The sequence below is a fragment of the Haliotis cracherodii genome, unplaced genomic scaffold (genome assembly GCF_022045235.1).
Source record: "Haliotis cracherodii isolate W230 unplaced genomic scaffold, xgHalCrac1.p SCAF_6, whole genome shotgun sequence".
NCBI classification, from domain to species: domain Eukaryota; kingdom Metazoa; phylum Mollusca; class Gastropoda; order Lepetellida; family Haliotidae; genus Haliotis; species Haliotis cracherodii.
The window spans coordinates 5248962-5263782 of NW_027266319.1; the positions used below are offsets into that span (position 1 = coordinate 5248962).

Sequence of the window (14821 nt, forward strand, 5' to 3'; positions counted from 1 at the left end):
CAAAGAGTGTAATATTGATATTAATATTGATATTTCACTATGTGTTGATGTCACGGATATAAGATGGTTGTGGATCACCGGCTTGGTTAAATACATGTGATGAAATATTTCCATTATCAAAGAAATCAAGTCCACTGTACAATCATGACTACATCATGAACATGTGTTTATAAATCACTATCAAATAATGATGACACCAGGTGTTCGCGAAAAGGTATGCGCATCCTGGTCCACCGGTGGCACCCGTCACAAACACATGCACAGGCAATGTCCTCTAAATCTTCAACATAAACGATGTTGACAGCGTCACTGACGCCTTGGTTGTTGTAACCTTTATTAAACAATTTTTGAGGAAGATTAGTACAAAGCTCGATCTGAAAAGTTGTGAAATCAAATGTAGACACCGAAGGCTGGATCTCCTGGACTGTTGCCCGACATAAGGGGAAGGCTGACTATTGGAGAGTCATCCCTCTTGTCATACAGTCTTAAGGAGATTTAGTGTCACTGAGAACAACTACAATATTATCATATAAATAGTAAATACATGTATTCTTGGCATTTCTTAAATCAAACAGTTTTACTTTACAGAGGACGGTGCGCATATAAAAAACGCCAATTTTTGATAACTTCATGTGACAAAGTTGCGTGGTGACAGGCAACAAGGAAGTCAAGGTATTGAAGAACGTGTGGTGTTCGAGGTAGGTGCGATGAGTGTCTTAAACTTGATTTACTTTTCACTTCAAGACACTGAAACATCACCGTGTTGATCATGTTTTCAAAACATGGTATTCATTCCTCATATTCACTCAGGGTAGAGTATGACACCAAGAGTTACCCCCCTTTACACACAGCGGCACCACAGATATACAATGCAGTGGGGCGTCTTCTTATCTCTCCCGTCTCACTGCTTGTAAAGATGTTACTTATTGGACGTCGGGGTTGATGCAGTCATCTAATGTTTTATGATCATGTCTACAACACATGCATCTATACTTCATTTACCTGTTCGATTTGCTTCAGATAGCGACCGCTAAGAAGCTGACAGAGAACCACCTCACATGCGTCATCTGTACAGAGGTGTTCTCAGACCAAGCCACACTTCAGTGTCATCATACATTCTGTAAGTCCTGTCTGCTGAAATACACCAACACACAGCCGGAAGCAGTACACGCCAAGTCCATCCGATGTCCCTCCTGTAGGTCAGTCAGCTGAAACCAAGCCACGTCATACAGGGGCTGATGGACGACTTTGGACCCGGCACAAGGGGTAATCAGCTTATTATTGTACTGCCTGACTAATATACCTTGGTTTAAGATATATAAACACACTCATACGCGAACATAAACAAGCATTCGCTCAAAGAATGGCTTATTATGTCTTCCTGTTAATAGATTTTGATGCAGGATAAGTATTCATTTCTCTCTAAGCTAAACAAATTACAGTCTGACCCACCAATGGAATCTAATGTAACTCAAATATATACTGTCATTACTTATTTTTACCAACCCCTTCCAACTCGTCATTCCTTTTAGATGTAGTTTACAAGCTAGTAAATAATTGTTTTGATATTTATCTCTGGACTTGATCTCAGTTGCATCTTACTGCCAAGGCTGTGCAACGAATTGAACACCTGACCCTCCATTGTGACAAATCATGGATAACGATTTATAAACAACTTATGGTTAAAATTTATGTCATTATGGAATTCCATCTGAAATGATGCTATTTCATCTGTAGTGTGCAATGTACATCTGTATTTTGTTCAAGGCAGCAAATAATACTCTTCTGGTTATGATTTACAGCAGTAGCTCATGAAAATACATACAACTTGTTAACACGCTCCTTCCAAATGGTCATTCCTTTCAGATGTTGTTTACAAGCTAGAAAATAATTGTTAAAATATTAACTTTATCTGTGGAGTTGATCTTAGTTGCACGTACACAAGAAGCACAATTAGTGTTTTCAAGAATTTTCTGGGACAATTTATTTTTTCTTATACGATCCCAGGTGTTGAGCCTTATGATTATATTAAGGTGTTGTTTGAAGAAAACTAAGACATTCGTGGTCTAATATATAGTGGATATAGGGTCTGCCTGGAAAGCGGTAGATCGGTGTTCTGTTGAATCCTACAAGGGACATTGTCGCATTGTCGCCCTTACAAAAACAAGCAAAAAGTGTCAAAATTATATAAAGCGCGACAATGCGACAAGAAGACATTTTTGCCATTGTCGCATTGTTGTGCTTTCAATCATATTTTTTATTCAACCTAACGGCGACAACGTGAGATTTTTCTAGGTCAAAATATGTCGCATTGTCGCCCCATGACAAATGTGTGTATAAGTCGTTAATGTACGCGACAGCGTGACAATGCGACTCACGACATATTGATAATGTCTCATTGTCGCCCTTTTCGAATAATGGTGCGCATATGTTGTAATCGAATTGATCTCCATATGAACCAAACTGGTTATACTCTTTTTCAAACTCCATGTATAGGTTGTTTTTCTCAAATTAAAACAAATCCTTATAAATTAGTTCATATGTCGTTATTGTCCATGTCGGTTTTCATAAACCAAACGTGTTTTCACAGCAAGAAACAAACACCTTGTATTTCTATTTAATTAAATCCGGTCTCTGACATCTTTTCAAATAGATGACGGTTGGCACTGTTGTTTTAGACGGCGCACTTCGCTGTGCAGAGTTGAACACCTGATCCTCCAGTGTGACAAAGCACCTAACATTTATGAACATCTCAGTGTTGAGCGTTCTGTCATTGTGGACTCCCAACATGAATGGCGTTATTACACCTTTTCTGGTTATCATTTACAGAAGCTCATTTTTGACCAGGGATTCCTACATGGGTTCAACAGCAATATTGTTTCTTTACAACATGTGATATATAATATATTCACCTACAACATGGATGTGTACATTCTGACAAAACTAACGTGGTTATTATGTTGTTAGATAGTGTCTGATTCTTATCATTATTAATGCCATTTGAATTAAAGCCCATTTGCCTTTTCAGCTGTGGAGGAACACTTGTGCAGTGTTTGTACAAAGCAAGGAAAGACAACTCCAGCCACAACTTGGTGCTCTGTCTGCGATGTTGTGTTCTGTGAAGGATGTCTTCAGCTGCACAACATGATGCCAGGGTTGTGTGACCATGAAGTCGCTCACTTGTCTGATCACACTAAAACAAAGGTCAAGCGTCGCTTCATGTGTAAAATCCACAGAGATGAAAAGGTAAAATTGTTCTGTAAGGACTGCAAGCAGGCAATATGCACGATATGCTGCAGTATAAAACACAGGACATGTAAGGATGTTGATACAATAGAGGGTATGACCCCTCTTGTGAAGGAACAACTGACCAGCAAAATAGAGAAACTCGGAATCAACATTGCAGCTGCAAATAATATCATAACCCAGAGAAACTCTAAAATTCAAGATGTGAAGAGTAATTCACAAACCCTCAAAGATCAAGTCATAAAGACACGGGAGACAGTGATGCGTGCTATTTTAAGAAAAGAGAAGAAACTCCTTGGAGACATCGACAAAGCTACTGATAAACAATTACATGAGTTACAAGCAGATATAAAATCCAAGGAGATCGAGCTACAGTTGTACCAGCAGCAGTATGAGTTCACAGCCAATGCTGTGACGTCCAACTGTGAGGTGGACATGTATGCCGTCTATGAGTCGGTGGATGAGACGTCTACAAACAACAGAGACACGGACAACAGACCAGCAGCAGGAAGGGTTGTATTGACACACGACCTGGACAAGCTGAGTAAAGCAGTTGATGAGCTACAGCTGGGGGAGGTTCAAGTCGTCACTGATGTGAGTGATCCCGAGTCTTCTCCTGTTCTACATCACATCATTGACTGCAAGGAAGATGGGGACGGGAAGGATCCTTGGTTGATTGACGTCACAGTGTTGACTGTTGATGACATCAAAGTGACAGTAGTGACAGATTGCAGTAACAAGAGACTCAAAACATATTACACATCAAACTTCAAATCCTTTGATAATCAGCTTCTGCTTTGTGATGGCCCTTGGCAAATAGCCAAGTTAAGTGATAGTCAGATAGCTGTCAGTGTTCCAGGCAGTAAGGAAATAGTTGCAGTGAATGTTACCCCAGGTCCTGTATTACTGTCAACTATCAAAACAAGCAAGAAGTACTGGGCTCTAGCCTGTCTGAGTCCTTCACAGCTGGCGGCAGGTACATATAAACAGTCTCACTCTGTGGACATACTGGACATGACAGGGAGGAGACTGAGGTCTATTAACACGGGGGTGATAGGGAATCCAGACCACATCCATGTCACCAGAAACAACAACTTGATAGTCAGTGAAAGAGTAGTAAAATCCCTTGTATGTGTGACCAGTGAAGGGGACGCTGTTTTCACCTACACTCTCACAGGAGACAGAGCTCTGACACAACCTCGGGGTATCACAACAACCAGCACAGGAGATATCCTGCTTGTAGACAGAGATTCCAACAAGGTGATCCAGCTGACAAAGTCGGGGCAGTTTGTCAGAGATGTCCTCACACAACAGGATGGTCTGAAAGGTCCTCGTGGTGTCTCTCTTGATGGTGACGGCCTGCTGTATGTTACATCTGATAGATATGTAAAAATATTCAAATTCTACCGGCGCTGAATTTTAAAATAGAGATAATTTTTATCTCCATACACAGTTGAAAATATACAAAATTGACACCTGCTTAAAGTCCAGATCGGCTCTTGTTCATTCCCTGCAAACGTAATTCCCCATGTCAATGATTAAACATAGGGCGATCTTTCACGTATTAGAATCTGACCTGATTTACGATGTACGTTTGTAAGAAACGCACAGTGACAGGGTTTGTCCCGATTATGTTTCTAGGTTTGTCCGCACCATACCCGTGCTCCTGGGTTTCACCAATAAGGGGTAAAAGTCTGAGACTTGCATCACTTCGGGCTTTCGTTCCACATTAAGCTGCCACGCCGTGATATAACTGGAATACTGTTTAAAGCGGCGCTATTTGTCCTCGCGTGTTGTGACGTGGATGACGTCACGAGAAACAGCTGATCTAATGTTGAGGCAGTATAACGGATACACGTGGTTTCAGTTCATAATTAACAATATTCTCTTTGACTGAACTAGAAGGTATATCTTGTGCATCAAGATTGGAACATTTCTATGGCGACCGACGAGAGAATGAGACCGCTTATCACTTGACTTACTGTTAGAATATTTGGCGCGGTTTTCTAATTTTGGTGTGTTGACTCAAATTAAATAATGTGCATATAGTTGAGTAAGGGAATAGAATTTTCACAGTATTTTATTGATATGGTAAATACGATCGAAACTATCTCTATTCCTAACAGAAATCGATACTGTTGATCGGAAACTGTTTTAAAAATCGCCTTATTGACCTTAAGTGCTTACCAATAGCCATATTTCGATATTTCGATTTATTGTGACACCCCTACTTTCCAATGATATGAATTAGTGGACATCTAGATTTCAAACCATGGCGCTTACTTGACTTCATGTGTCGTATTCGGGTGTTTCATATTACAATTGATGTAGAAAAGTAGGAACACCAGTACTTTTATCCATGACTAGGCAGTGACTAGATCTTTTGGATTCGTTGACTTCAGATGGTGATGGAAAGACAATCAACTCGAGTTGCATGTTATACAATTTGGTTACACTTTGTGAAGAAATAAGAACGTTGTAACACTTTTGATACAATATATACGTCTTTGAAACCGCGACGTCATCACAGCGCGGCACTGAGCGGTATGCAAAGCCAGCTGACGGCAAGGCATCTTGAGGGTTAATAAACCCGATTCACTCACTCACAGATCTAAATAAGAGATCAAGGGATGAGAGACTCCAACATATCTGACGTGTGTTGAGAAACCTGTTCACGTGGTTAGTTATGGTTCAAGCCTTTAGATTATCAGTTAAACAACAGAGCTCGTCAGGGCTCCAACGTCTGCTGAACACATATATAACACAACGAGCGTTCAGCTGTTTATGAAGGCTATAGCAGTGTGTGGGTGCTTTGAGAATTGGCTTAGATGTGTCTTCATTGGTATCAGTTATTTGTACTGATGTATAGTATTTCTTCAAACTGTAGTATTGATTGAAGTCACCTTAAATATCACTTTAACATTACACAACTGTATCCGGACAATACACTCGCTACTTCTCAAATCCAAAATACAAATGAGGATATAATAAATGTTTTGACTTTTGAAAACTGCTTCAGTTCTACAACTGTCCTCGATGGCATCAGTTGTTTCTACTGTCAGTCTGGTATTTCTACAAGCTGTCAATGCAGTTTAATTCAGGATACATAATTTTCCTCAGGTTTTACCGACAACTAATATAAAGGCGGCGCAACTCCCTCACTAGTCCGGACGAAGTGCTCCTGTAGCCATTGGCCAAAAGCCCATCAATTCGCGGGTATCGTGAAAGATAATATTGTGATGAAAAGAATGTGGATATTTCTGAGGGAAAAAAACGGGTTCTAAGTACCCTCATAATGCATAGTTGGAAGTTTCCGTGTCTCGGTATATTTTGTTTGAGCAATTATTTGTTTAAAAACTCAACATATTACATAAGTAATCCAGCTAAATCAAGGATAAAATTCAATATCCGTGGTTCTTGGTCGAAATGTTCAGGGTCGTGATGGTTCCTGAACAGTTGTTTAACTCGTCGCAATCCGCGGTGAAGTGTCACGTGCGTCCCTCACTTTACCTGATGTTCTCGTATTCGAAGATTTACAAACTCATCTTTTACACTCTATATGTAGCGAAATGAATGCCCTATATATTAAAGCACACTGGTTACACCGTTACAGCCTTGCGTACTGCCTTTCTTTACTAACTAAACGGTTTGTCGGATTTCCAGTGTTGATGCGGGCGCAGTGCGAAAGGTTCTACTGTGTATCGTCGGACGTAGGGTCGCATGACTGATAGCGGCCAACGAGCTGGTAACCGAGTGCAGGATTACTTTCTGCAGTTCTGAGGTTTCTGCTGTTGAAGTGAATGGGCTCATTATCTGTCGGGTATCGGTCCAAATAGGGAATTGCAGCAAGTGATTATAAAATGTATAATGCACTTACACTATTAATTCCTTAAATGGTGATGATATTGTTTTAAATATAAGGATGATGGCTTATCAGGTTCAAAATGTTGCATATTTAAGAAGACTTTTGAGTTTTATAACATATTGTTTAATATCATAAACAGCCAAAGGTTTGGAGTAACGTCATTTGATTACAAAAAACTATTCACCGTTCCACAAAGATATTCATTATACCAAAAGATTGCTTCAAAATCATTGTAAGTCATATTGTATTGACCAGGAAGGCGTGTCTCTCAGTATCCCCACCACGATATAAGTAGTATATATTGATGAATACCGTCCTAGATCAGGACAATCGTCATCATCGATTACCTGTAGCATTCAGTCAGTCTATATTGATAACAAGTCATAATACGGATTGGCAGCATTTATTCCAAAAAGGATGGCAGACATGTAAATAGGCCAACATGATTTTGTTTCATTTGTTTGTATTTTGCTTGAGATTATGAGAAACCGAGGTCCATAACCGCCAGGAAACAATCACAGACAATCAACCAGGTCACCAGCATGATCACCCGATCCATTCAGTCCTTTATGATAAGCATAGGTTGCTGAGGACCAATTCTAGCGCGGAATCCCGACGTGGTAGTAACTAACAGTGAATATGATATTCTGAGTGAGTGAGCATGGTTTTACGCCACTTTTAGCAATATTCCAGCAATTTCACGGCGGGGGACACCAGAAATGGGCTTCACACATTGTACCCATGTCGGGAATCGAACCCGGGTCTTCGGCGTGACGAGCGAACACTTTAACCACTAGGCTACCCCACCACCCCTTATGATATTCTGAATCATTGCTAGATTGTATCGTAATCTTGTGAAGGTGTGAAGGTAATGATACATGTATATCCTAATAGGTTCAACATAAATAACTTCACTTGACCAAAGCTCATAAAACCAATATTGGGGCCGTTTTGGAAAGGTTAACTTCACTACCCAACTTAGAATTATTCAGTAAAAAGGGTTTGAAAACAAATCTGTATGTGAATTTTTTTGTATGTGTATCAATCTTGAATTTTACCTTCAAGGCTTCACTTAGAAAGCTATACATTTTCTTTCTTGTACTTATATATGTACAAATATTTAATAAACAATAACTAAACAGCACATTGTTCGTGTTGAGTTGTGACTCTTCTGAATGAATTGTTGATCGTTGACATGATTTGCAAATAGTAATTACATAACACATTTGACTTGAAAAAATATTATGTAAAATATGGGAAAAAAGCTTAAGACTAATCTATAAACATCTGATGGCGAAGGTGAATTTCATCAGTTACCCCGTGGTACCTCCTTGTCAAGTGTCAGCAGAAGCAGCGTAATTACCGTCTTGAGTGAAAGACGCGAAGCTGAAAAAAATTCAAAACATTGTTATTCAAACCATCTGATAGTCGGTGGGGAAATAAATACTTTATACCAACCGTTTCATTGTCAATGAGCGTAACAAGAAATGTTGTTTTTCAAACCAACTGAATGTCCCCGTGCGAGAGCACTGGCATAACTTATTTTAACCAATATCCGCTTCCGAAGACTATAAAGACAAGAGCGTGGTTTCGTGGTCGAGTAGATAAAGTGTCTGTCCGGAGGACACAAGATCGGTGTTCGTTTCCCGGCCCGACGTTAAAAGATACTACCCTGCCTGGCTTTTAATATTTGCTAAGAGCAACCTTACAAGATTTGATTTCTAAATGTCTGTCGAAGGATTTTAAAGACATGTACCCCAAAGAAAGTGAAAATTTTGAATCTAATACGACCGCCATGCCAAGTTAGTTTGGACATGCAACCACGAACCAAACATATGAAACATATGACATCAAAACTTCATGTAAATGGTCAAAAGTTTCTAAATTGAGCCTAACAAGATATGATTTTAAAGTAAAATTTATGAGAAAAAGTCGATCGTAAGTGAAATCTAATATGGTTGCAACAAAATATTATCTTTAAAAAACGGCTGACTAGTTTGATGTATTAGGTATGGAGACAATTATTAGACAGTGTGAAAGCATTTGTCTTGTATGTCAGAGAAGTATGGTTTTGAAAAAAAAGTACCCAAAACGAAGTTAAATGCCCTCTAAAATTCTTGAAACAAATCATTTCCATATTCATAAGAAATCTCTGCAGAGTCGATTGCACGATCCTGACTATATGCTGACCATGTGTTTGTGAATCACTCTCAAATTGTAATACCAGATGTGCACGAAAACGTTCCGGGCGAAACCTGAATTATGAAAGATCATACGTCTTAACTACAAAGCCTATAGCACATGGCACTATTGCCCCGACAAACGGATGAGTGTGAATTTCAATTTTAATCCCATCTCCGTGACTCGTCACTATATGGCTGAACTATTGCCGATGTGACGTTAAATCTTAACTCACTCACCCATCTCCGTGGGTGGTATACAACACAAGATATCGATGAGCGGTCCCAGGTTACCCATCCCAGGAGACCAGAGCCAAGTATCCAACACGTGCCAAAGAAGACACCACATGTAGCAAGATGAATCATTGTGCACCGAAGCCCTAGAAAACCTCGGGTTGAAAATGAACTCCAAATATCAATCAAGCGGTCATACACCGTACACTGGTTGTCTTGTTGGTTCACAACGGGTTTTACTGAGACATTAAACACATCAACACTAGCCGACTGTGACACCAAATCCTAGGTTACGTTAATATGCGAATGCCAGGAATAAAACTCGGTGTCATACAGTATTATCTGGGGCACTGTGCTATTGATTATGAATGATGTCTTTACAAATTCTATTCTGATATGAATTATATATTTTTGTATTTGTTAAATGATGTTAAACATCGGTGCTTATTCTGTGAAATGTGCTACATATACAAAAAGCAAGCACACCCTGAAATATAGCGCAATAAATTGTAATTGAAACATACCAAAGACGCAGCATCGCCCCAAATCACCCAATTTGCAACATACCGACATTAAGACATCAAACAACAAGGAAAAGACTTACATCGTGTCCAGTTGAGCAGATAACGGACTGTGCAAAATGTAAAACTGCTCTGAATCTAATTTTAGCATATAATTATGTCATAACAGATACTGATCCGACTGATTATTAATACATATATAGAGAGGTTATCACGCGAGTGTGTTTGGGGATGGTAAACATCCTGCATTAGGAATAAACATTGTATTTAGCGAGCCTCTTTATCATATAATGTCATTCTTTAATTCTGTGTTTCAAAATCGCTTTCCCTCTCTCGCAAACATTACCGAAACATTGCGAGTTTTCCTGGAATGCGCGCGTTAATATTTATTACGTCACAGGGTAAGTGATGTGTCAGTAGGACAGTGACAGTAGCCAGTATAGTTCCAACTAAAATCTGTTTCTTATACAGTGGCGAAGCAACATATACACAAAACAACAGTTGTTTGCCTTTCGCGGCAATCCATCGGTCTATTCGCTAGAGTAACTGCCCTTTGTCAAAGGGAAACTACTCTAAACCTAGTCTATGAGACGTCACGGCCACAGTCAGATGTTGTTGACAGTCGGTCTGTTCTGTCATAACGTTAAGAAGTGTAGTCAGATGTACACACGACGACAAAACGAAACAAGGTAACAATTCAAACATATTTCGGCCAAATACAACTATTTTAATTTGGGGAGAAGGTTTCAAGCCGCAGGGGTCTACAAGCACAGATATGGCTAATGATCCCGCTTGGCTCGGCCTCGTGCCCTCGCAAAATTGTTTCGAAATTTATATCTCCAAAGTTGCCCAAACTTATAAAATGGCTTAGCTACGTCACAGTAAGACACTGATTTTCAGTATGTTAGACTGTTTTTTTTATAATGATAGCAATTATCCCTGTAGTTTATCCAGATTCCCGATGGTTAATTCTGACTCGATCGCCGAATGACGAGGGCGACGCCATGTTTGTTTATAAACAGTGAAAGTAGTCCTACTTGACCTTTGATATTTGCATCTCTATCCGCATATGACCCCAACGGATATCGTTTTTATCCGTTGGCTTTATCCTGTCGAGAAACCTACCCATTATATGATAAATATATATATCATATTTTATATCTGCTTCATGCAACGCATGACACAACCTTGTCTTGTGTTGACTGAACTGTGGCGTTGATGTAGTTGCACGTTCATGTCGCTGTTGGCTGAACACCTGAGCCACTGGGACAATGAACGTCAATTAATACACACCTTGCTAAGTCCTCTGTCATGGACTCTCAACTTAAGTAGATCTATTGCACTTGTGGTTTATGAATTTATCTGTAATAGGATATATAGACAGAAAATTATACTCTTCATAATATGATTACCAGCAGCTCATGATTGACTGGGGAGTCTATATTGTGAGACAGCCCCTCATTACCTGTGTAATTTCCTACATTCTAAAGTTTGCTTGTTTCTTGTTTAACGCCGCTCTCAGCAATATTTCAGCTATATCACGGCAGTCTGTTAATAATCGAGTCTGGACCAGAGAAAATCCAGTGATTGACATCATGAGCATCGATCTACGCAATCGGGATATGATGACGTGCATCAACCAAGTCAGCGAGCCTGACCACCCGACCCCGTTTGTCGCCTCTTACGACAAGCATAGTTGCCTGTTACAACAAGCATGTGTTAATCAAATCAATTCTAACCCGGAATCTTCACGGGACCATTCGCCTAAAGAATGGACGTGGCCGTGTATGACAACACCAATGTGTTACATGTTATTGTTTCTTTAGATATTGCGTGACTCTCATCCTGTTTCATGAAATTAAAGCTCACTTATCTCTTTTAGCTCTGGAGGAGCATGTTTGCAGTGAATGTACAAAACAAGGAAAGACAACTCCTGCCACTTCTAGGTGCTCTATCTGCGATGTTGTGTTCTGTGAAGGATGTCTCAAGAGGCACAACATGGTGCCAGGGTTTTGTGAGCATGAAGTAGCTCACTTTTCTGATCACACCAAAACAAAGGTCAAGCGTCGCTTCATGTGTCAAGTCCACAGAGACAAACGGATAGAGTTGTTCTGTAAGGACTGCAAGAAAGCAATATGCACGCTATGCTGCAGTATAAAACACAGGACATGTAAGGATGTTGATACAATTGAGAGTATGACCTCTCTTATGACAGAACAACTGACAGGCAAACTTGAGCAACTCAGAATCAACATGACAACTACGAATAGAATCATAACCCGGAGAACATCTAAAATTCAAGATGTAAAGCGTAATTCACAAACCCTCAAAGATCAAGTCACAAAGACACGGGAGACAGTGATGCGTGCTATTTTAAGAAAAGAGAAGCAACTCCTTTGGAAGATCGACAAATCTACTGATAAACAATTACATGAGTTACACGCAGATATACAATCCAAGGAGATCGAGCTACAGATGTACCAGCAGCAGTATGAGGCCACAGCCAATGCTATGACGTCCAACTGTGAGGTGGACATGTACGCCGTCTATGAGTCGATGGGTGAGGTGTCTCCAGACAACAGAGACACGGACAACAGACCAGCACCAGGAAGGGTTGTATTGACACACGACCTGGACAAGCTGAGTAAAGCAGTTGATGAACTACAGCTTGGGAAGGTTCAAGTCGTCCATGATGTGAGTGACCCTGGGTCTTCTCCTGTTCTACATCACACCATTGATTGCAAGGAAGCAGGGGACAGAAAGAAGCCTGATTTGTTTGACGTCACAGTGTTGACTGTTGATGACATCAAAGTGACGGTAGTGGCAGATTATGATAACACCAGTCTCAAAACATATTACACATCAAACCTCCAATCCTTTCATAAGCAGCTTCTGCTGTCTAATGGTCCTTGGCAAATAGCAAAGTTAAGTGAGAGTCAGATATTTGTCAGTGTTCCAGACAGTAAGGAAATAGTTAAAGTGAAAGTTACCCCCGATCCTGTATTAGTGTCAATTATCAAAACAAGCAAAGTGTATTGCGCTCTTGCCTGTCTGAATCCTTCACAGCTGGTGGTAAGCATATATGAACAGCCCCACTTAGTGGATATACTGGACATGACAGGGAAGATACTGAGATCTATCACCAAAGGAGTAGGTAATCCAGACTATATCCATGTCTCCAGTAGCAACAACTTGATAGTCAGTGAAAGAGCAGTGAAATCCCTTGTATCTGTGACCAGTGAAGGAGACGCTGTTTTCACCTACACTCCAACAGGAGTCAGAGCTCTATCACATCCTTGGGGCATCACAACAAGCAGCTCAGGAGATATTCTGCTTGTGGACTATGACTCCCACAAAGTAATCCAGCTGACAGAGTCGGGGCATTTTTATAGGGACGTTGTCACCCAACGGGATGGTCTGGAGTACCCTCGTTGTGTCTGTCTTGATGGTGACGGCCTCATGCATGTTATTTCTGATAGATATATAAAAGTCTTCAAATTCTGGCGACAAAGGATGAAAATATGGCAGCTTTGATCTTCATACACAGTTGAATATTTCAACATATTTAATAGTGAGCATGCTGAATGTTCTTGTGGTTGTTTCATGAAAGTGCTTTATATAGACACTGAGATTAGATCTGAAAGTTTTTATCATTTTGATGGATATGACCGTCGACCCGTCCTGTCAGCCAAAAGAAACACTTCTTAATAACATTGGTCCTGTATATTATGTCTTCACTATGAGCAAACGATTTGTTTGTTTGATTTGTTTGTTGTTTAACGCCGAACTCAGCAATATTCCAGCTATATGACGGCGGTATGTAAATAATCGAATCTGGACCAGACAATCCCGTGATTGGCATCATTGAACATAGATCAACGCAATTGGGATACGATGACATGCATCAACCAAGTCAACGAGCCTGACAACCAGACCCCGTTGGTCGCCTCTTATGACAAGCATAGTCGCCTCTTACGGCAAGCTTGGGTTGGTGAAGACCACTTCTAACCCGGAATTCGCCTAAAGAATGGGCATGGCCGTTTATGACAACACCAATGTGTTACATGTTGTTGGACCCGTGAATAGGTCTTCAGCAACCCATGCTTGCCGTAAAAGGCGACTGTGCTTGTCGTAAAAGGCGTTGATCGATGCTCATGATGTCAATCACTGGATTGCCTGGTCCAGACTCGATTATTTACAGACCGCCGTCATATAGCTGGAATATTGCTTAGTGCGGCATTACAAAACAAACTAACAAACAAAAAACAAACAAAACATGTTATTGTTTCTTTAGGTTGGCAAGCATGGTTTTTTTGAAGACCTATTCTACCCCGGATCTTCACGGGTTCCCAAACGATTTGCATATACATTTACTCCTGTATATACTCACCGCCTAAAGAAACGCGAATACCATACATGTTGGTTAATATATGAGGATTTACTTATATCTAGGAGAAAGTAGATTGGATCGATCAACAAACGAACATACTGATATGTTGTGTGAACCGATGTTCATAAACGCATAAGATGTGACGTCATAGATCCATGACTCGAGATGCACCATTTGTCTCGTGCAGGTTTAACGTGTAAAGTTTGGAAATCACGGAAATCGTGATAAGAATAAGACACTCTGTAGTTGACATTAATTGGTACACATTGGAAACATCTCTTCTTAACGTACACACTTGTCTATATGCTTCTATGGTTCGCGTTTCGTTTGGCGATATATATATATAATATATATAATTTCACCAGCAACTGTTTACCGTTGATGT

The 14821-nt window shown here is 40.1% G+C and overlaps 2 protein-coding genes across 2 annotated transcripts; both read left to right on the forward strand.

Moving 5' to 3' along the window:
* The first annotated feature begins 1130 nt into the window (after positions 1-1130).
* LOC139445879 (tripartite motif-containing protein 2-like) lies at positions 1131-7203 on the forward strand. The gene is made up of 2 exons (XM_071227115.1): positions 1131-1266; positions 3029-7203. The coding sequence occupies exons 1-2, from the start codon at positions 1239-1241 to the stop codon at positions 4660-4662; spliced, it is 1662 nt and encodes a 553-aa protein (XP_071083216.1). The 5' UTR covers positions 1131-1238; the 3' UTR covers positions 4663-7203.
* Positions 7204-11936: 4733 nt separating this feature from the next.
* On the forward strand, positions 11937-13580 carry LOC139445880 (protein wech-like). The gene has a single exon (XM_071227116.1). It carries the CDS (start codon positions 12045-12047, stop codon positions 13578-13580), a length of 1536 nt encoding a protein of 511 aa, XP_071083217.1. The 5' UTR covers positions 11937-12044.
* Positions 13581-14821: the final 1241 nt, after the last annotated feature.